This window comes from Strongylocentrotus purpuratus, unplaced genomic scaffold (assembly GCF_000002235.5).
Source record: "Strongylocentrotus purpuratus isolate Spur 01 unplaced genomic scaffold, Spur_5.0 spur5_contig_836, whole genome shotgun sequence".
Classification (NCBI taxonomy): Eukaryota; Metazoa; Echinodermata; class Echinoidea; order Camarodonta; family Strongylocentrotidae; genus Strongylocentrotus; species Strongylocentrotus purpuratus.
In genome coordinates, this window is record NW_022145542.1 from 455,158 (window position 1) to 478,851 (window position 23,694).

Here is a 23,694-nt window from a genome sequence, read left to right on the forward strand (position 1 = left end):
CTACGGAGATTTGTGGGTCAAGACATTTCCGCTCACAATTCAGAAACGGATTTCCTGCCTTTCCAATTTCTTTTTCTATTTACTACTGACATAGCCTCTTCTTTATTTTATTCATTTCCACATCCTTCCCTCAATCGATCATTATCTCTCAGCGTCTTAAATTATTTAGCTTTAGTAGGCCGATTTGCATTACATACTGAAAAACTTGTCTATTTTCAAGCGTTGATGAGTCTATATTGACTACTTTTCGTTGAATATGAATAATGATAATAAACATTATTTTGTTTACCCACGGAAGCCCCGTCAGCTTTAAGGCTGTTCCTTCCGAGGGCCCTGCTTTACTCTAACCCTGACGATTTCCAGGTACCCATTACATGCACATGCATGGATGGAGTGTAGCAAGCGTATAGATTAATATCTTGCCAAAGGACCCTCAACCCTTAGTTGGATTGAGAGTCAAGTGAATGAACCGACACCTCCACACATATACCATAGACATGAATTAATATATACATTAATTTCTATTTTCATAATTAATACACTGAACACGTATAGGCCTATACTTTTGTCACATCTCTCTGTTTCTCCCCGTGTGGCGCTTATAACCTTCTGCTTATAATCGTCGTCTATTGAACATTACATACGCTCCCGGAACCTGCTATTTTTCACTTTGATTTATTATTACACATTATTATTACATAAGTCTAGACCTAAGTCATGTATTAAAGCCCAGTAGCAATGAATATAATGTAATTGCTACTGTGCTTGAATACATGAGGGTGGACAGGCGCGTACGCAGGGGGGGGGGGTTTGGGGGGTTAAATCCCCCCTTTGGTATTTTTATGTGTATAAACCCCCCCCCCCTTTTGTTTTTTTTTGTTTTTTTTAATTATTAAAAAATAAAAAAAAATAAAGAAATTATCCCCATGACTGACCTAAAACAGGTGACCTTACCCCCCCCCCAACGGAGCAAAATGTCAAATTTTCAAATTTCGAGGTCAAAAAAAAAAGAAAAAAAAGTGTCCTCTTAGCCCCCCCCCCCCCCCCCCCCCCCCCCGCGCTTATTCAGCGGTGGGCTGAGTCGTTACGAAATTTTCGGCCCGATTTATAAATGTTAAACCCCCCCCCCCCCCCCCCCTTGAAAAAATCCTGCGTACGCGCCTGAGGGTGGATATATACATTAGGACTCCAGCTCATATTCCTTCCCAGTGTAGTCACTTTATGCACAATGGCTAGCAGGTTGACTGACTTTGTTGTTGTGTTCAGTGCCCTGTTTCATAAAACTTGATATCAATAACAAGTTATGATAACTGTTATCAGCTACTGAGATCGTGGCATTTGGTTGGCCGAGAGCAAATATGTCACAGATATTTAGCATTTGTTATTAATAACATGTTTTATGAAACAAGGCCCACAAACTATTCATGAAGACAATGGAGGATCACGATGAGCAAACTTGAAACCCCAAGACAGGATACATGGAGAACATGTATGTAATGGTGGTTCAGTCAATAATCTGACAAGCTGCTAAACTAGTTCCGTTTAGATTTTCCAAAGTATGTGTAGCCAACAGACCCAAAATGAACTAGGATGATCCTGACTATACATTAAAAAAACTAGTATGAAATAACAACTTATCAATTATGGAGCTCAGAGAGGGACTGCCTGTCAGGTGCACACTACTCATTTATACTATGGTAGGCAAACTTAAAGGTAATGCAAAGTTTTGGGAAATTTTGAAAATTGGGTGGATAGTGAATCTTTACAATTTTGATATATTTGGATGCTAGATTTAATAACTGAAGATTACATTTAGCATAAATGCGCCTGCTGAACTGTGAATATGCTAACAGATGTAACAGTGAAAATAAACACTCATGATTCATGGTCGTGATTTATTATATACCTTGAGTTTGCCAACAATAAGTGTGCTTTTAACATACATGTACATGTACAAGGCATAAAGATAGAGAAAAGCTTGTCATGGCCTAGCATCCTGGATTATTTAGGTTTGTGTCATTGTGTTTATAAATTGGGTGCATGCCATATTCATCAAGCTCACACACTCTGTAGTTAAACAACATGAAGTTCATTAAAGGATTAAGGTATGATGAATTATTTATTTAAATGTACCATTTTAGCTGTGAAATTCCCCTGTGAAGTACATGTAGACACTTGTATTAATATTGTCCGTTCGTTCGTGTCTCCTTAGATCAATATAGTAATTTATGTAAAGTTCCTTAATTAGAAGTAAATTAAATTAAATTAAGTTCTTCCATCGCTCGATTGCTGCTATGGCCGTTTCATTAACAAGGGACAGGTCTTCATCTGTGCAACCCGTTCCGCCGCACTGTAAGAGGTGGTCCATCGTCTGAGCCTCTCCGCAGTCGCAGAGAGTATCTCCTTTATGGGCATAGCCCCATCTTACCATATTGACCTTAAACCGTCCCATTCTCGTCCGCATTCAATTTAGGCATTGCCACTCCGGCCACTTCAGGTTAAGACCTTTGATGAGTACGGGCTTGACTGATGGTGGAGGATTCTGTTCAGGTGGTGGGACAGAATCGAGGAAGCTGTGTCGGGATATAAGTCGTTTGTGGGGTTGTAAGTATGCGTGTAGCATGTGTCTGTCATCTGTCGCCTGCTTCATCCGTTCCTTTAGGTAGGTGTAAGTGCGCCTTTGGTTAGGAGATCCAATGCCAGCGAGGTGATATATCTCCTCAACTTTTGTTGGTTTCAGACAGCCTGTTATCTTTCGATATGTGTCATTGAGTGTGGTGTCAAGCTTCTTCACATGGGCTGATCTGCTCCAAACTGGGCAAGGATATTCTGCAGATGACATGCATAGAGCAACAGCTGCACTTTGTACAGTTTTGGGGTCAGCGCCATAGTGTGAAGATACTAGCTTCCCGATGATGGCATTTCGAGATTCTACTTTGCCTATTGTCTTCTCGATATGTTTCTTGAAGGATAAAGTGCGATCGAGTTTTACACCTAAATACACTGGATGCTCGCAGTGGTTAAGTAAATTGCACACTGTTCCACTTTAGCTTCAGTTCTCTCTTAGCCTCCCTGTTCTTCAAGTGGAAAACACACACCTGAGTCTTGGATGGGTTTGCCCGTAGGTAGTTCGCTCTGTAGTACTCCGAAAGGCTTGCGAGCGCTGTGTTGAGATGGAGTTCAACAGCTTCGAAGATACTATGCTGGGCTGTGATGCAGGTGTCATCTGCATAGATGAAGTTTCGAGTGTTCTCTGTTGAAGGGATGTCAGCAGTGTAGATGTTGTAGAGTGTTGGTGCCAGGACGCCACCCTGGGGGAGACCGTTTTTTTGTTACCGCTATCTGCTCTTCTGCCCATCAAGTTCGACAAAGAAGCGTCTGTTCTGCATCATCTTCTGAATGAATCTGGTGAGTTTGAGGTCATTTGTGATGTCATGAAGTATTGTCTGAAGCCTTTGGTGATTGACAGTGTCATAAGCCGCAGATAAATCCACAAATACTGCACCTGTAATGAGGTTGTTCTGAAAACCATCTTCGATGTGTTGGGTCAGGTTGAGAAGTTGTCCCGTGGTGGATTTTCCTGGTCGGAAACCTGCCTGCTCACAGTTTAGTTGGCTGTCGACGTGAGGCCCATTTCTGTTGAGAATAAGGCGTTCATGCATGCAAGCAGCTTGTATGTTTGGCACAGGAGCGAGATCGGTCGAAAGTTCTTGGCTTCGTTCGAGTCCTTTTCTGGCCTGAGGATAGCGACGACTTTGGTTCGGAGCCACTGTTTTGGGACACAGGTGTTCTCGATGCAGTTGTTAAACATGTCTAGCAGCATTTTATGTGCTACAGAGCCCATGTGTTTGATCTGCTCCGATCTGATGTCATCGATGCCTGCCGCCTTGTTGACGTGTAGCGTGGAGATACCTTTCTGTAGTTCTTCTTCAGAAATAGGTCTTGTGAAAAGAGACATGTTCTGGTCAACTCCAGGTAGTTTGTGCCTGTGTGAATTAGTCGTCTTGGGGGCCTTTCCATTTTTCAACAGCTGATTTGCTACTTCGTCTGCTGTAACATTATAATGCTGTTGAGCTCTGGTGCTGTCAATTCCGAGCCTGCGTATTGTGGCCCACGCTTTCCTGCTGCTGTGTCTTAGGTCTGTTGTTTCAATCATGTGCTGCCACATCTGCCTATGTCGTTGAGATATCCTTGATATGAGCTCTCAACGACATAGGCAGATGTGGCAGCACATGATTGAAACAAATTATTAATATTGTAACCAGCAATGATACAAGTATACACATGTGTAAAAGTAAAACATCATTTTGTACAAGAATATACACTGTATATGTATGATAACCTGTGAGACTTGCCAATAAACAAAGCAGTTTGATAAATTACTTAGAATGAATTGAAAAAAATAAACTGCATGTTCATATGTTAAGAAATTAAGTTACGTGTACAATGTGTATAATATTCCAACATTTTAAACAAAATTAAGTGAGAGGTTACCTGTCCATTAGCTTTTTTTAATAGTTAGTTTTAACAGTCGTGCATGTATAAATTGTATAATTACAAATTATTTGTATACATTAATAATAATAATAATATTTAGCATTTATATAGCGCTTTATGCAATGTCTCCAAGCGCTTTAAAAATATACTATTACCCCAGTCATTGGATTCAGTGCTTGCCTGCACACACTGTGTGCACAATCTCCACTCCCTGGGGAGCATTCCAGCCAGGCATTACTTGATGCTCAAAGACTGTTTGACCAACATTAACGGTCGCATCCTAGCGGGTACCCGTTTAACACCTGGGTGGAGAGTAGCAAGTGCAGGTTAATATCTTGCCACAGGATATTAGTGCCGTTTCGGGATTTGAACCCTCGACCTTCGCATCTCGAGTCAAGCACCTTAAACTACTCAACCACGACACTCCCTCTAAATTGAATGCACTTATATTTGATAAGTGCCTCGGTACAAATTATTTCATTCACCTGTTACAAATAATTGTAATTCAATAGTGGGAATGCAAATTGCATACATTAATTGTTGCCAGGTAGAACACACATTTTGGCTTGTCCTACCTAAAACATCATGTAATATATATGCAGCTCGCATTCTGACTATTGAAATACAATTATTTGTAATTGAACAGGTTAATGAAATAATTTGTAACGAAGCACTTATCAAAGCTTTGTGCCTTCAATTTGATTACATCAAGAAAATTACCTACAGTATAGAATATAATTTGAATAAATTTTGTCAATGCTACCTTCTGTAAATATTTCTCTACTCACTCTTTTTCCATCTTTCTTCCTTCCTTCTTCCTTCCTATAAACCTAATTTGCATGCATCGCTTCATGTTGTAAATGTATGTATTTTTATTTTTATTCTAGATACTGTAGGACGTCACTTCAAGCTTATGCTTAACGCCCCTTTTTTGTGTATACATGAAATATGAAATAGTATTACAACAACAAGAACAGGTGTACCATTTTCTGACCATTAAAAGCATCCAAACCAAGAACAAACAATAACAGTCAGACTTTTTGAAAAAATAAGAAGACATTCTTGACATTGTTAACATACAACATACAGTATGTATACACCCTGTAAGTGTTATAATGTAGCGTACAAGGTCTGTTATTTAACCTATTTACCAATCAAATTTATGGATGTTTCTTTCCAGAACTCTTAGTGGCAAACTATTTCCTTGACCTATTATGTATGATGATAGAATTGTGTATACATCAGTTGAATTCCCCTTAAATTTACATTGTAATTCTGTCAGGCAAGTATGTGGCAAACTTTAGGGTCTTTAAGAGCGACTTTTGTTCATGGATAATCTGTACAATTTTAAAGCAGTTGTAAATTGGCCTTTTGAAAAGAAAAGAAAAACTTTCAATGGCAACTTTTGTTCAAGAAGTATGCATACATTTTGGTGGATCTACAGGTTACTGGTTCTAAACAATAGTGCCTGCTCATCAGGTTCACCACAGAATCATTCAAGCAACAAACTGGAGCAGGGCAAGCATTCACAATGACGTCGTACCGACTGCAGAGCGATGATGTCAGTGATCAGTTTGATCTGGATTCCCAGCCAGATGCTTTCAAACCACGGGAAGAGGTGAAGGTACAGATCGAGCCCATCAGAACCAGAACCAAATCACGGGTGCGACTCCCAAACACAAACTGTACAAAGAACAAGGTGATCGCTGTTCTAGTCATCATGCTCCTGGTAATGTTTCTTGTAGCATCCGTTACAATCTATGAACTGGACAAACATGGCGTTCAGTGCCATAACAATGCACAGGAAATCAAAGCAACGACTAGTCCATCAAAAGAGCCACCTGCCAGTGCCACGGTATCAGCAGCTACAACGACTAAAGTAGCACCACCAACTGCAGTGGCTCCCACACAAGCAACTGCAACAAATGGCGAACTGTTTCCATGGAATGAAATTCGGCTCCCATCGTCTGCCAATCCCTTTGTGTACGAAATCTTCTTACATCCTAACCTCTCAACTTTTGAAGTACGGGGCAATGTTGTCATTCACTTTAACACGACAGAGGAGATATCCTTCCTCATATTTCATGCCAAGGACATATCCATCCTCAAGCCAGAATCAATAGAGTTAGTTGATCAACCAGAGGCAAGTGTTGCTGTTGAGAAGCTCCTCTTCTTCAAGAAAAACGATCAGATATCTGTTCATTTTGAGAAACCTATCAGCAACGATGTGCACTGTATCCTGACATTGGAGTTCAACTACACGTTAGCAGAGGGTTTGGATGGATTCTACAGGAGCTCCTATAAAAAGAACGGAAATCCAGTGTAAGTATGAAATCCAGTGCGTGATAGTTTTATATCGATTACGAGTTGGGTTGCAATAGATAATGGTTTATTCTCATTATCTTGTGATGAAGCAAAAGTTAAATTTGTTTGTATCCCCAGTATGTGTAAGAACTGGGATTATGATTTTTGGTAAGGTCCCCATTATGGAAGAAAAAACTGGAGTTTGGAAGGAAAAAATTTGTCCCAGGATAAATCAAGTATCAAGAAAAAGAATAGAATGGAGGAAAAAAGGAAAAAAATATTGTGTATTACATTTCCAGGTTAAGTCAGTGTCAAGAAAACACTGCAAGGTGGGATCCTGGGGCTCGTTCCTAGAAACCACCGACAAGACAGTCATAACTTTATCCGCCAACTACGGAGATGTCTCTGATCTTCCTAAACCGTTTCACGAAGAGCTTACTAGCTAGTATCTCGTGAGATCGATACTATCGGCGAGAATAGGAGCCGAGACTTAGACTTAGTCGCAATACCACCGGATTATTACAAAATTAATATTAGGGAAAATGCAATTATTTAAATGAATTAGTAATAAAAAAGATTGAAAATGATACCAAGAAATAAGAGATGCAATATACTACCAAATTTGTGTAGATTATACAATATAAGTACTTGTAAAATATAATTGTGAGTATTTCATTACATGACCGGTGAATCAGTTTTGTTCTTGAGATGGGTACCCCCCGGATATTTTCGTTTGATAGTTTATAAAAAATACACCAATATATTATTCTTAGAAAAATACGATGTAATGAAGTTTGTGTCCAATGTTTTAGGTGTCAGTTGAATAATCAAATGACAAAACTTCAACATTCCAAACGTCAACAAAACATGTTTTAAACTATTCATTTTACACATTTGAAGATAGAATTTATCTCGAAAGCAATATGTGTCTGAAAATTGAAGAATACACTTCAAACTATGGCTTGCCTGCCGTGGCAAAATACATATCCCTTCGACGAGTTTACAATGTGGAAATAAAGGCGTATAATCAGTTTATTTAAGTGGGAAAATCCTTAAATACAAACATGGCATATTTTCATAAGATTATCAAATACAAAAAACGATAACCCACTGTTTAAGTGAATGTGTAGAAAAATCATAGTTGGAGGATTTATTGTCCTTTTGTCAATAAATGACATGTGACGGCGCTGCCCTTCGACTAAATAGTTATGATAGAGATACGACGGTGTCAGAGGTGTCATAACTCCTTAGTCAGGATGTTGTCGTTGATCTTGGCAAAGAGGGCTTGGTGAAACACGTAGCGGAAAAGTTGCTCACTAACGCTGATTTAGTCAAGAAGTTAGACTTATGACGGTTTCTAGGAACGGGCCCCTGAATTCTGAATTATACATGTGCACTTGCTTATGTGTCAAATTTTTAATTACAGGTATAAATATTTAGGTTTTTAAAGGTTTTAATAATCGAGAATAAAAATGCAAATACATTATAGCAAACAATTTTTGTCTCGCCTGCGTAGCAAAAAGCGAGACATAGGCGCCGCTTTTCCGGTGACGGCGACGGCGGCGTCAACATCAAAAACTTAACCTAAGGTTAAGTATTTGAATTTTTAATATAATTTTTAAAGTATAGGTTTTTAGTCAATGAAACTTTGACTAAAGGGTAATCAAGTATCCCCAATACATCAGTTTACAGTTGTATCAGTGCCCATGCGCAGACAGTTGACCTCGGGTCATTGGCCCTGAATTCAGGGCCAATGAACCGAGGTCACGTCAGTGGTATTTAGGCTAAGCGTAAATTAAGATTGCGCCCATGCAAATGATGATATGCGCGCACAACGTAGCGCGCAGGCAGTGATATCATCATAATTTGCATGGGCGCAATCTTAATTTACGCATAAATACATGACCTCTAGGTCATTGGCTTTGTTTACTCGCCAATTAAAATGGCGCACACAACTGTAAACTGGTGTATCATGTGAGTAGAATTTCAGATCACAAAGTCAAGGTCAAAGGTCATTTCAGGTCAACAGACTTGGACTATGTTGTAGCATCATCATCGAAAACTTAACCTAAGGTTAAGTTTTTGAATTTTTGATATAATTTTGAAAGTATAAGTTCTTAGTCAATGAAACTTGGACTATAGGGTTATCAAGTCTCCCCAATCATGTGAGTAGAATTTCAGGTCACTAAGTTAAGGTCAAAGGTCATTTAAGGTCAACAAACTTAGACTTTGTTGTGTCATCAACATCAAGATTTTCAAAGTGCTTCTTCTTCGTTATTTTTCAACCGATTTTGATTCTGATTGTTTCATATGATAGGGCTAGCTAGGAGGGGGATTTAAAACTTCTACACAGAATTGTGAAATTCATTTATGCAAATTTATTCGAAATCACAAAAAATGCTTCTCCTTCATTTCTCAACCGATTTTGATTTGGTTTGCTTTATCTGGTAGAGCTAACTTTGGTACACTAAACTGCTACACCTAATTTTGAAATTGTTCTCCATTAATTAATTATGGTAATTTATGCAAATTTATTCCAAAAATAACAAAAATTGCTTCTTTTCCCTCATTTCTTGACCGATTTTGATTTGGTTTGCCTTATCTGGTAGAGCTAAATTTGGAACACTAAACTTCTACACAGAATTGTGAGATTTTGCTCCATTGATTAATTATGGTAATTTATGCAAATTTATTCCAAAAATAATTTAAAAATCACAAAAAATGCTTCTTCTCCTTCATATTTCGACCGATTTTGATTTGGTTTGCTTTATATCGTAGAGCTAACTTTGGTACACTAAACTTCTACACAGAATTTTGAAATTTTGCTCCATTGATTATTTATGGTACTTTATGCAAATGAAATGAAATTATGTCCCTTCCAGGGCATCAAATTTTAATTTTTTGACCAGTTCAAAAGTGTACCACATAAAATTTATGATATTTGTTGTGCGAGATGCTGAGCGCTACGTCATTGAAGTTCTGGTTTATCATATTGAATTGCGTTATGCAGGCGAGACCGCCGAGAGCGTTCCCTTGTTTCCTGTATTTCGAGTGTCAAGTATTAATGATTGTAGAGCTGAGCAGGGCATTGACTCTGTATTGAAGTTTATAAGTTAATGCCCGTCTGGCTCCTAATAGACAATATATTCCTGATATCAAATAGGTTGTCTGACTGAAAGTGAAAGTTGTTTTATAAAGCACTTTAGTTTGTATACTTGCTCGGTCCATTGTTAGTTTGGTGTTAGATCTCTCAGATGAATCGTTGAATGCCGTAAACTAATATTTTAGGGTATGATTACTTAAACATAAAGTATGTAGCTTCCCTTTCATGATTTTTTAGTCATTTGACATTCCCCATCAATGAAAATTGATTTTCCCTTCTCTAAAGTTCTCTTACATAATACACATTGCTCTACTGGTGTTTGTCTCAACCTGTACATCATTCATTTGACATTGATATAATTGGGGTCACAATGAAGGAAGGATTTGATGAAAATAATATCAACGACAAACATTGAGATTGGTACTTTTGTTATCCAATAATTTTTGACCCTCCACATTACTTATTTTCTTTCCTTGATGTTAGTTATGGTATGGTTAATTTTAAGTTGTTTTTTCTGTTATTGTTTTTCTGTTTTTCTTATTTTTTTAATATTTAAAAAAAAAAATTATTGTCGTACTTTTTAACAAGAGTCTTTGAATTTGCCTTGATTGTTGATAGATAATTCTTAGCTTGCCTTAAATCACTACCGGTATTTGGTCCTTGTATATAGAACTTAGCCATAAATTTGTCTATAATTTCGATCAGACTTTAACCATATTATTTCTATAGGCCAAAAAAATAGAATACACATAAACAAACAAATATTGTAAACAAATGCATTAATTAAAAGAAGTAATGATAAATAAAAAAATACATAAATTAAAAGAAGTAATGATAAATAAAGAAATACAAAAATTAAAAGAAGTAATGATAAATAGAAATAAATGATTAAAGCTACCTTACATGTAGGTGGACAAAATTCTGGAAAAAGATTCGTTTTTTCGATGTGGCAGTGGGCGTGGGATGATATTGTAGTTGTGGCATTTACCAAATCAGGTCTAGAGACGACATGACAGTCAATCAATACGAGTAGACGCTGGAATGACGTTGGTGATTTCCTGTGCAAACAAATAAACATAAATTGTATGTGAGATGTCAGGTCACCATTTTGTTGAATAGAATCCATCAATCACAATAGAAGCACCTGCACCTAACAAATAGCTGGGGCGTGGGGTCTGTGAACAAGTGACAAAGTGGTCACTTCAAAGAAAACATTGGCTTTATTTTTTAACCTACTTAATGTACATGTATAATAATATACAGTTAACAACTAGTTAATCCCTCTTGTAAAAAAAAAAAATCGATGTGTGTTTTTCATAACCCTAAGAATAAAATGTGGACTGGTTCAATTAGGGCCTTTGTTGAATACATTAGATAGATGTACATGTTTTATGCCACATTCACAAGAATCATAAATCAACACAAATACATTTTTCACATACAAGTACTTGAAAAATTACAAAACGTGGTATGAATAATTTAGTTAAGTGTACATATACATTATAAAGAAAAGCTCATTTGACCACCCTTTAAGTTTAAGTGGAATGTTGAATATTGTTGTCTTTTGAAAGAGTCAAAAGTGAACTGTTATTTAATCGAAAGCTACACATAAGATGACTTTGTAAACATAGATATCTATTTGTAGCAAAAAAAGGGGACAAAATGAGATAAACCTTTCTATTTCACTCTGATACCATTCAGAAAAACATTGTAGTAAATACAATGTAAAATAAATTTAAATTTATTTTTTCAAACCTTAAAGTAAAAGTAGAATGAAATCAGTGGAATGAAAAAAATCATGATGATGATCATGTCAACCACACGGATGGAGATGGATGCCACGTACAGTATGTTAGGTATTAATGTACTGTACATGTATATGTATGTATTTGATGCAGGCATTTCTTCTTCTTCTTCTTCTGTTGAAGTACAGGCCACCATGCTGTTGGTGTATCTTTGTACTTTGAGGTTGTGCAGATATAAATGTACAGTATTGAGTATTTGAATAGATCTTCACAATTTCATGGGATACTGATTTCCCTGTTGCTCTCTAATAAATGTCAAAGTAAAGTGCACAGTAGGCTATTATCAGATGAATGTACTTTGTGGTTGACAATTTTTACTTCATGTGCTATAGTGCCCTTTGGTAAGGCATTAATCCTCGTTACCAGATCCCTCAGAGAGGACCTAAAGCTGTCAGTCTTCTGGTTGCTTACTAACAATGTTTTATTGCTTTCTTTGCTGTCGGGTAAAATAACCACCACCACTGTTAAAAGTCAAATGTATGAATGAACAGGGTGCTTAATAAATCTAATCTTTGTTATTTCTGAATTGTAAATACTTTATTAAAAAAATATACTAGTAGTAACAGTATTTTGAATAATCATATTAAGTAAAGTGCGATGTTGATATCATTTCAGAACGATGGCTTCCACACAATTTGAGTCGACCTCGGCTCGACAGGCTTTCCCATGCTTTGATGAGCCAGCCATGAAAGCCAAGTTCTCACTGAAGATAGTCCATGATAAGGATCATATCACACTCTTCAACATGCCAGCACAAACCAAGGATGGACCCTATAAGGAGACAGCGCTCCTCTTGGATACCTACCAGACCACCGTTCCTATGAGCACTTACCTGGTAGCATTTGTTGTGTGTGATTTCATCAGTATTGATGACGTCACAAGCACCGGCACCAAGGTGAGTATAGTATGCCAAATGAAAGAGGGGATATGATCTGTATGAGAACAAGTTTGTGGAATAATAAATAGGGCAAGACAAAAGATTCTTCTTACACCATGATTTCTTTGTCTTTTCTACTAAGTGAATCTTCTTCATCTTGCTTAATCATTGTTTTCCAATCAGTTCTGTTCTGTATTGATTCTACTCGTTTTATGATGAATGTCTACAACATTTTTTTTTTTTTTTAAGTAAGTGAGAAGAGACAGGAGTGAGAAAAAAATGGTGAGAACAAGAACGATGCATCCTGGTTGGTCAGAGCTTTGCTTTAAAGGTACCATGTCCCATTTGCAGCCAACATCAAATTCTGTAGAACTTTGCAGGAATTATGAATATGTCACGTATGGCCAATCTGTGGAATTTAAACGTTAGCAGTGCCTTATTAGTCAAATTATGCAAGGAAACCTGTTACTTTCTAGACTTCACTGTCAGACACTATTGAGTGACTGACAGACTCTTTTTTTTTTCTTTGGTATTAACATACATAACATGAGCTGTAAAGGTACATGAACATTTGTCTACCGGTGATCAATAACCCACTTCTTATAATGGCCAAAATTAAATTGATTGACTCTTTGTGCAGCACAAAATGTACGACCATTCAGTATAAGGGGCTGAAAATCAGACTATTACTTAGGTGAATAGGTGATTGTAATCACTTCAGTCGATTCAACAACTAATGGTCATTATTTTTCCCACTAAAAGACATTTTCAAGCCCTTTCGTTTTGAGGGAAGTTCTAAATTAGTATTATCTTTCATATGCCGTTTGAATTTAAACATTTCATTTTTGTTGACCTGCAAATGGGACATAGTACCTTTAAGTGAGAACAAGTACCATGCATCCTGGTAGGCTCAGAGTTTTGCTTTAAGTGAAACCCGGGCATGATTCTCATGACTAAACCCATATCAGGTCACATCATTTAGTAGCATGGTGCCTGTAATCTCATAATGCCTGAGGTACTCATACATCTAATGGTATAATGACTGCTTTGAGAGAAATAGTTGTTTTTATAACGCTCAAGGGAAGGTTAGAATTGTGCTATTGCCCGAGGCGTGCCGAGGGCAATAGCCCAATTGTAACCTTCCCGAGAGCGTATAAAAACAACTATTTCTCGAATATTAAAGCCGTCATTAATACTTTTATATGCCGAAAACAAGAGTCAACTAATGACACCACCTTGGCCTTTCTCTAGTTTATCTGCACGGTTGTTTTTTACGAGTGTATCTTTGAGAGTAGACTAGATCTAGATTCTAGTCTAAGCAAGATATTTTTACAATTTTGGGGTGGGCCGGCCCTGTGGGTAATATGGAGAAGAACCTGCGCTTTCATATGACACCTCACTTATTGAGTATCACCTTCAGGATCACAACAGATAAAGGTTTGAATCTCGAATTAAAAAAAAAAGAAGACTTTTTTGGCATGGTCGCGCAATGCACGTAGACTGCATAGAGACTGCATTGCGTGCAAACTCTATGGGAAGAACTTAGCACACAGCATCGGGTGCGCGATCAGACACCCTGACTACTATAGATCTATTTTCGTCTACGTCTATGCTGGTACTCCATTTTCAGCAACTAAACGAACATGTTTATGGATAATTTCACGTACCCTTTTTTGTTGTTGTTGCTGTCAGCGAGTCTTGCATTTCATAAGTTGAAATCTTGGGAGAGTTTCTTTAGCCATTTTTGTCTTGTTTGGAATTGTCTTGTCTTGTATGAAAATACTGACCAATTCTTCGCACACGTACTGTACGGTATCCTCGATCGCTCAAACCATTTTTTAACATGTAAACCTATGGGTAACCATGGTTACTGGGATTTTAGAACTATTTTTAGAACTATTTTCCCGGTAACCATGGTAACTGGGATTTTAGAACTATTTTTATGAATTTTAAAGGAATATTTAAAGTTTATGAATGCAATTTCGACCAATCAGATGGCTGGATTTCTTGAGTGAGGTATATAATGGTAGTTATTTTACCTGACAGCTAAGAAAGCAACAAATGCTTGTAAGTATTAACGCAACTATAAGATCAACGGCTTTAGGTCCTCTCCTAGGGACCTGGTAGTGAGGATTAATGCCTTACAAAAGGGCAATTTCACTTTGACAGTTTCATTTACTTGTTAAATGTCAGAATGCTGTATAGACCAGGGGGGTGTTTCACAAAGACTAAGATCGAACTTAAATATGGCAGGCCGTTCATGCCACTGTTTCCTCTCACCATTTACTGGCATTGGTCTCTCACAAATCTACACAGGATTTACATTTTTTGATAATTCATTTTTGAAGGAAAAAATATTATCTAAAGATCATTTTGGTGAGAGCAAACAGTGGCACGAATGGCCTGCCATAGTTAATTCCAACTTAAAGTCGATCTTAGTCTTTGTGAAACCCTCCCCTTAAGTGATAATATATATGTTGTACACTTACTATTGTGTTTTTGTTGTTGTTTTTCAAGGTTGCCATGTATGCTCCTGTGGATCAGATCAACCAAGCACAATTAGCCTTAGAAGTCGTCAACAAAACTATTCCATTCTATGAGACGTTATTTGACATCTCATACCCTCTACCCAAGCAAGGTATTTGTCATTCTCATGAAATCATAAAATGTCAAAAGGTGTTTTATTTTGTGGAATTTATTTATTATTATTATATGCATTAGATGGAGAGGAAAAGCGGATGTTAAGATGAATAGTGTTGCATTCTGCGTAGGAAGTAACATTCTACTTTTATTTTAGTACTCCAATCTATTATGCTCTCTGTTGATCAGATGTAAGAAGGCTCATGCTATCAGCAGCTATCTTTAATAGATCCTGCAGTTGAACGTCTTGCATCGTGACCCATTATCTAGATAGAAGTGGTAGTATTGGATGTCTTTAAGTACATGCCCTGTCCCTACTAGGTTTTGATCAATACTTGGACGTCTTGCATCGTGACCCATTATCTAGATAGAAGTGGTAGTATTGGATATCTTTAAGTACATGCCCTGTCCCTACTAGGTTTTGATCAATACTTGGAATAATGCATGACAGAATTGCTCATTCCACTCCTTTGGATCTTCCTCTTCCATTTCACAACAGATGTAATTCAATCAGTGTAATTTCATCTCCATGCTTAATTCCTATTTATCAAAAGAATAGTAAAAATGGTATTAATGAAGTTTTGTCAGTGAATTTTAATAAAATCTACTGAATAATTTACAATATTTATTTATCGTTGCTAGAGAGCTGTGGCATTTATAATCATAATACAAATATATTCTTTGTTTAGTTTGTTGACTCTAGGGGGTTTTCTTGTTCGATCTTTATTTACTCTCAATGAAAACAAGATGCATAACATATATACACAACAGAGTAATATCAATATATTAATCAAAACCGCAATTGAATAAAGATTACATGTGTGTATGCAAGTCACACATGATCTACATGTATATATAGAAGAAACTGAATTGGGGCTGTTAGTACAATTTAGACTTAAACTTAAAGGGAAAGATGATTTGCCATTTATATAATACTCGGTCGTGAAAAGCAATTTTTATATTAATATTACTTTGAAAACAGTGACTCAGTCAACTCATTTTCAAAGGCATTATCAATACAATGTTTATCTTCTTTGTTCAGTCAGTACATGTGCTTTCCTAATGCACCATCGATGGTGATCGTAATGGAATGTAGTCTAGCCTTACCAGACATTGTATTTCATTAACAGATAATAGCATTACAGAGGCAATCTTCAGAGAAATGTGTATAAAGTTAAAATAAACAGCATTGCCATCTGCTAGAAAGGACAAAATAAGATAAAATGAATCCAATGACCGGGGTAATAGTATATTTGCAAAGCGCTTAGAGACATTTGTATTAAGCGCTATATAAAAATAAAATATTTTTATTATTATTATTATAAATAAAAGAGGATGATTTTGTCCTGTAATGTAAGTAGCAGGAGAATAATTTTTAAAAAGTACAAGCAAACTAGATAATATTGTCTTGATTTAGAGACTACCGATACATAAAGATGAACGCTCCTAGATAAGTGTGAAAAACAATTACAGTTCTGAGGCTGGATTATTGCTCCATTAAGCCTAAGAAATGGCATCACGGAGGCACAAGATTTACATATTTACCCGTTAAGCAGTAACTTGGATGCCTGGTAATCACAATGCATGGATGGAGTCTGTTCAATTGTGAGTGTGGATGTACCAGAAGTCATTGTGAAGTATTGAAGATTTTGATGAGATCAAGATGAGTGAAGGAGCTGAATAATATGAAATGAAAGTGATATTGAACAAGTTTTAATTTTTTGTATGTTTTGTTAAAACCATGAATTTCCTTTCTAACATGTTGTCTTTCACTCTCTTTGCTTCTAGGTATTTCAGTTTAAACTGAAACAAAAATGATAAGAAAGAAATTAAGCGATTATAGGATATCCTCAAGATGGTTATCCATAGAGATATAAACTTAACTTAGCACTGCTTCTCAGTGCTTCTTTATCAATGCATCTCTTGTATTTAAAGAGCATGATAGATACTGTGTGAAAGCTTTTGAAAAAAAACGACATAATACCAAATTGTTCTTCAAAGGTTTGTGAGAATGATCAATTTTTCCTATGCATACTTTAGTTAGTATAGAGCTTTGTAATAATGTAAAGGTACCTCAAATCCAGTTACTTTAAATACCACAAATGAAGTAAATGTTGTCCTGTTATTCAAACTTTTTTTTTTAATGTACTTTAAACACTCGTCATCAAATGAGAATGGACCCTTGTTTTGATCTTTACACTCATATTTAGGAAAGGAAATAACTCTGAACACTTTTGTTTTTATTTTTTGTGCTGTGTTCAGCAATATAACATTAAATAAACTTAGAACCATTCATTAACAAGTGACAAGGGTGTCAGATGTTAAATTATGAAATCAACAATGTACATTTCTACACTTCATTTTTACCATATTTTATTGTAGTGTTGTTGGTATTGATTTTGAACATGTTGGGCATGTCGTGTTGTAGATATATCCTTCTTTAATATGCAACATGAAAATGCCCATTATTGGTCATGTAGCCACTAGCCAGGTTGCGTACATGTATGTTCTTATGGGTTTTTTTCTCCATTAGTGTAAAATAACAGTACACATTTTCAGGAATGGTTGCGGGGCTGTGTAAATGGGCCTATACATTTACATTCATAATTTCATAATTATTCCTCAGTATCTCCTCTCTCCTCATCCCCAAGTCATATTACACTTCAGGCAATAATAGACCAAGGACAAACAGGCCCAGAGAGAGAGAGAGAGAGACAGACAGACAGAGAGAGAGCGAGAGTGAAAGAGAGTGAAAAAAGACAGATGTCGACAGTAGACAGTGGGGGAAGAAGCACATAAGCAAGAGGGGGTGGAGAGATTATGCAGTGACAGTCAAGAAAAACATGTTTATCACACTCGCACTCGAGAGAGAGATCGAGACGCTTTATCCTTCAGAAATGCATTACCCTTGATGCTTGATTGCTTTGACTGTCTGAAGGAGGAACAAAATGTATTGACAGTGCATGTACACTGAGCGAATAAGAAACAGTTAAGATGAATACAGATGTGGCTCTAATTTATCCAATCTCATGCCTTAAATGAATGTTAATTGGCTACATGAAAGCAATAGTTACCTATGTTATGGATTATTTGCTATTATGTCAATTAGAATTGATTTTAGATGGAAAAGATACTGCTGATACAGTGAAATTTTATTGAAAATTTGGATGTACATGTACTTGTAAATATTAAAATTTATATGCTTAATCACTATGAGAATTACTATTTCTAAAATTGTTGGAAATGCATGAACAGCAGATATACAGTTGACCTCTTTTTTTATGTTGCAGATTTTGATAAAATGCAATTCCAATTAAGCTATTGATGACTAAATATGTACATTTATTATGATGACAATGATGGTAATTAATCAATGAGAAATAATAATAATTTCGGTCCTGAGATGCGCTATAAAAAAACAAACTATTATTATTGTTAATATGCAACGTAAAATGCAAAGTCAAGTTTATCCTTTTTTTTTCTAGACGGTTTCTATGTACATCTTTTTCTTACCTGTCTTAAATAATTTTTTCTTTCTGTTTTGAAGAAATCTTCATGCATGTATTAATTCAGTGTTTTTTTGTTTTTTTAAAATAAATATTTATAGATATGATAGCGATTCCAGACTTTGATTCAGGAGCACAGGAGAACTGGGGTCTTATCACCTACCGAGGGGCATCAGTCCTCTACAAACCTAATGTCACATCAACTCCGCAAGAAGCATTGATAGTTATTACTATTACACATGAATTGGCACATCAGGTAATGGATAATTGTTAAAACCAGAAACTCTCTCGTACGTTCATCAAATGTTCTCAAATATCACAAGTGTTTCAAATTTACAGAAGTATCAGGCCACTACTAAATAATTGTATCCCAGTTGACATCCTTCACTTTGCTCAAGTTTCTTGGTGTAAAATTTGTCGTCCTTAATAATTTTTGAAAGGTTCATGTCGCAAAAGGTTCTTGGGGGTGTTTCACAAAGATCCTAAGTTGAACTTATCTCTAAGTTGGACTGAAAAACTATGAAAATATTTTTATAAAAGTTATTATATTTGAATATATATTATTTTAAGGCTACAAATGGCTCTCCATAACTTTTAAGTCCAAATTAGAGTTAAGTTCGACTTAAAATCTTTGGGAAACACCCCCCTGGTCTTACAGTATATTCCATTATAGCCACCAGGTATTTGAACAATCAGAAAACGAAATGGCTTTGATAGGATTGTGCTTCATGTTATTGATATCATTTTTGAAAATGGATGTGATTCTTAAATGATACTCCTGAATAGTATGCCATACGGCATATACATCATTTTACACTGCAAAGTTTTGTATTCTCAGATTGAAGAAATTAATGTTTCTGTTTTTGTCAAACAACAAACTTTTTTCTCTTTCTCCCAATACAAAGAGCTGCAAGAGCTCAGTGAAAGACCATTTTTATTTCTAAACAAAACAAAAATGTGAATTGAATACAAAAGAGTGTTGCATGCTTCATTCTAATTTCTGTATGAGTTTTAATATACCATGATGAATGTCAATTGACTGTTTGATGTGGTTATCTTGCACCGCAGTGGTTTGGTAATTTGGTAACTATGCAATGGTGGAGTGACCTGTGGCTCAATGAAGGATTTGCATCGTTTGTGGAATACATCGGAGCTGATCATTTCAGACCTGAATGGCACATGGTAAGAGCAACAATTCACTTAAAGGGATCGGGTAACTTTGTCTCAGATTCTGAAACAAAATACTGGATTTAGCTCATGCTGCAATGATAATTATGAACCTTAAGGTCAGTAAGGAACCCCATGACTTTTACAAGCCGATCGCCTGTCTGATTATTGAGATATGATTGGAAGTCCAAATCAAATTTTGTGTTTTCCTAATGTTTTTCATAACACTACAGTCTATTGGGAAAAAATGAGTATGGTAAAACCGGTCACTCAAAGATTTAATTCCCTCTTGAAGCACTTCATGATCATTATGAAGCGCAATTTGTTCAGGGCTTCATTATTACACCACATCACATACACTGATAACATGTAGAGCTATGCATCTCAGATCTAACATTGTTAAACGATGCCTTTAAATGTTATGTTTCATTTCATTGTTTCTTCAGTATTTTAACAGGATGTGGCTCAATTGCAGGAATTCTGTCACGTTTAAAATGTTTGTTATACATAAACATTCGCATTGTTTGCTCTCAATCTATCGTTGTCATATTTCTATGATGTTAGTTAAGGAAAACTCCAACAAGTGGGGTCATGGATTTGTTTAAATGCCACAAAGAGAACAAAATCACATTGTGACAATTACTGTCACCGTTTACTTCAGTGTTCATTTTGCCTCAAAATCGTTTACTAGAAAGAAGCGCACTATAAATGATCAATCATTTATCATAGAATTACTGATCACGACCTCTGAAAGTTTATTTAGAGACTAAAGTAGTGGCACCACACCTGATATATTGATTGATTGTAAGTCTGTGTTTCAATGTTTTCATTCCATGATCAGATGGATAAGTTCATCATACTAACTACCCGTAGAGCAATGAGCAAAGACCAGGAGGCTAATTCACATCCTATCTCAGTGACAGTCAATAATCCTAGTCAAATCCAGGAAATATTTGATGACATCTCATACAGTAAAGTAAGTTGCTTTCTTAGTTAAATCTATCATCCTAACATGTTCAGCTGTAGGAAGTCTGTTACAAAATGCAATAAACAAAGAAAGATACAAAAATTAGTCATTTAAAAAAAAATCTCTTATAAAATGCCAGTACCTCATTACCTCAGTTCAATATCTGATAAAGAGAATGACATGAATGGCATATATGTGTCACTAAATTGAAGTCTTATCACATCCGTCTAAATTTGGTTTGATGTCTTCTGTGCTATTTCCTTTTTTTATCTTATTTTCATCAACCTTCTGCTCCTCTCTCTCTCTCTCTCTCTCTTTCTCTTTCTCATTCATTACATTTCCCTATCTCACAAGAGGTTGCATGACACCAGGCCTCTGAGCTAGGCAATTCAACAGGTGTTTTTTTGCCTCATCTCCATGACAACTATTACAATAGGCAATCTTTCCCCGATGTACAATATCTTTGGGGAAATCCCCCAAATTTCCCATTGACAATAATTATGTACAATAACCTCAAATATTTACCAAATTTGTTCTAGTCTACATGCGTAACAAAGCATGACATGATTTTTCAGCTCAGATAAGATGCGTGGTATGAAGAACATAAAACCAGAGGAACCCACAAGCAAACAAACCTGTTCATGATGGCCACAAAATAGACAGATATCTGATATAACTAATGATGATTGTATTCGCTGGCTTCACATTCAGGGAATATCGCAAACATCGCCCCAATCTTTGACAAGTGGCAATGTGTTTGGGTTGCAGGCAATACATTCTAATATCCCTCCCAAAGCCAACCAATATTATATGATTATTAACAATTTGTGTTATTATTCACTTCTTTTCCTTTCTCTTCTTTTCCTTTCTCTTCTTTTCCTTTCTCTTCTTTTCCTTTCTCTTCTTTTCCTTTCTCTTCTTTTCCTTTCTCTTCTCTCTTCAATATCTCTTTTTATCCAGGGTGCAACAATCTTGAAGATGTTACAAAGCTTTTTGATGACCGGTGACCAGGATATCATGATGCTGGGAATCCAACGTTATCTCAAGCAGTATAAATTCAAAAATGCTGTGACATCTGACCTCTGGAATGCCTTATCAACGGTAAACATGCTTTATATGCTGGAGAAACAAAGTTGGCAAATAATTGTTTCAAACATTGCTCTGTATCCTATCTCTGTAAAATATTGACAAGAGCACTTTGATGAGTTTTTCATAGCAAATGACCTTTTTAGTAATGTATTTGAATTTAATTCATAAATCTTTGTTAAGTGCCATGTTACAAATTATTTAATTTTCCTGTTACAAATAATTGTATTTCAAAAGTCAGAATGCAAACTGCATACATTAATTGTCGATAGGTAGGACAAACATTGGCCATGTTCAGACGGGCTTCCTAGTCGGCGTAAGTTTTCCCTGCAGCATTAAATATTCCATACACCATTAGTTATCCATACGCTTTACGCTATTCCTTCCACCGACCCAGTCTTACTCAGCATAACTTCTGGAAGTGGTTGTGCCCGCCCTAGTCGACCTCAACCCAGCTTTCGCATCTAAACCACGCAAAATCTAATCTTCATTTTCAATCGTAAACAAACAACCCTTGTGAAAGGTCACAGATACTCGAGCATCCACACAGTCAACTAAGACTATCCTCTAGTCGTGTTAATAATGATAATAATAATAATAATCTTTTAAAGTTCACTCCAAATTTTATTAAACCAAAAATGGAAATTCTTTTTGCCCAATTGATCGTGAGACCCGGCAGCCACTGAGCCGCGCCAGATCGACGTTGCTCTATCCCTTATTGTTGAACGCCAAACAAGGTAGCAGCAACTCCCGTCTTTTGGTATTACGCGGCCGGGGTTCGAACCAACGCATTCCTGGAAAAATCCAGGAGTATCAGTCGGCGTAAAGGTCGGCTTAGCTAACACGACTATTGTTCAGACGGTCACTACGCCGACCTTACCATATTTACGCCAACTAGCTCTAAACACGACTTTTACTCCGACCAATTAAATTGCCATCGTGTGAACATGGCCATTATGGCTTGTCCTACCTCACAAGACGTAATGTATGCAACTCGCATCATGACTACTGAAGTACAATTATTCATAACAGGTGAATGAAATGAGTTGTAACGAGGCACTTAATAAAGATTTGTGCATTAAATCTGATTACATTACGAAAATGGCCTATTGTGAGATTCCTATTGGAGTAATTCTTTTCTCCCTTTTCAACCAAAGCTTGTTGTGAATTATCTAGAGCTAAGTCACTCAGCATGTTTCCACAGAAAAAAAGTGGAACACGGATTATCTCTTCCGGAATTGAAATACTGTGTCGTGACGACACGGTATTTAATTACCAATCTGTTTCCGCAGAGCGCAGCATTCCGATTAGCCCCGATTCCGTGTTCCAAGTCAGGCAAATACTGTGTCAATCGGAAGTCAAGATTCAACCTTTGACCTCGATCATGGATCCAGATCTACACAGGATCCACGCTATTCTATTGTGACGTGAATTTTTCATTGTTACGTACAGCGCATATATAAACATATTATTGTGTACGCATATTTCAAAGTATTTTTCAACCAATCACGCTGCAGTGGTGATTGGGGCTTCGCATGCTCTGTTGATCCGCCAGACACGGTTTGTGGTTATGATAATCCGTATCTCAGTCGACACGATTCGACACGCCTGTGTTTCCACAGAAAAGTTACACGGTATGACACGGTATTATATGGAAAGCCGTTGGTGACTTTATTCACGTGCCCCAGACGTATGGAACGCGGCACACGTCTGCTAAATTGACCAATCACCGCCTGTTATTT

General features: G+C 36.6%; 1 protein-coding gene across 1 annotated transcript; it reads left to right on the plus strand.

Moving 5' to 3' along the window:
* Window positions 1-6,028: 6,028 nt before the first annotated feature.
* LOC587613 (endoplasmic reticulum aminopeptidase 2) lies at window positions 6,029-22,107 on the plus strand. The gene is made up of 7 exons (XM_030985320.1): window positions 6,029-6,819; window positions 12,325-12,604; window positions 15,104-15,224; window positions 18,834-18,988; window positions 19,801-19,914; window positions 20,741-20,875; window positions 21,827-22,107. The coding sequence occupies exons 1-7, from the start codon at window positions 6,029-6,031 to the stop codon at window positions 22,052-22,054; spliced, it is 1,824 nt and encodes a 607-aa protein (XP_030841180.1). The 3' UTR covers window positions 22,055-22,107.
* Window positions 22,108-23,694: the final 1,587 nt, after the last annotated feature.

What these genes read in the sequence shown, in the direction of transcription:
- LOC587613 (XM_030985320.1), top strand. Translation starts at nt 6,029, where the DNA reads ATGACGTCGTACCGACTGCAGAGCGATGATGTCAGTGATCAGTTTGAT. An exon ending in ATACCCTCTACCCAAGCAAG is followed by an intron (nt 15,225 to 18,833) that starts GTATTTGTCATT and finishes AAATATTTATAG; the next exon opens with ATATGATAGCGATTCCAGAC. An exon ending in TCAGACCTGAATGGCACATG is followed by an intron (nt 19,915 to 20,740) that starts GTAAGAGCAACA and finishes TTCCATGATCAG; the next exon opens with ATGGATAAGTTCATCATACT.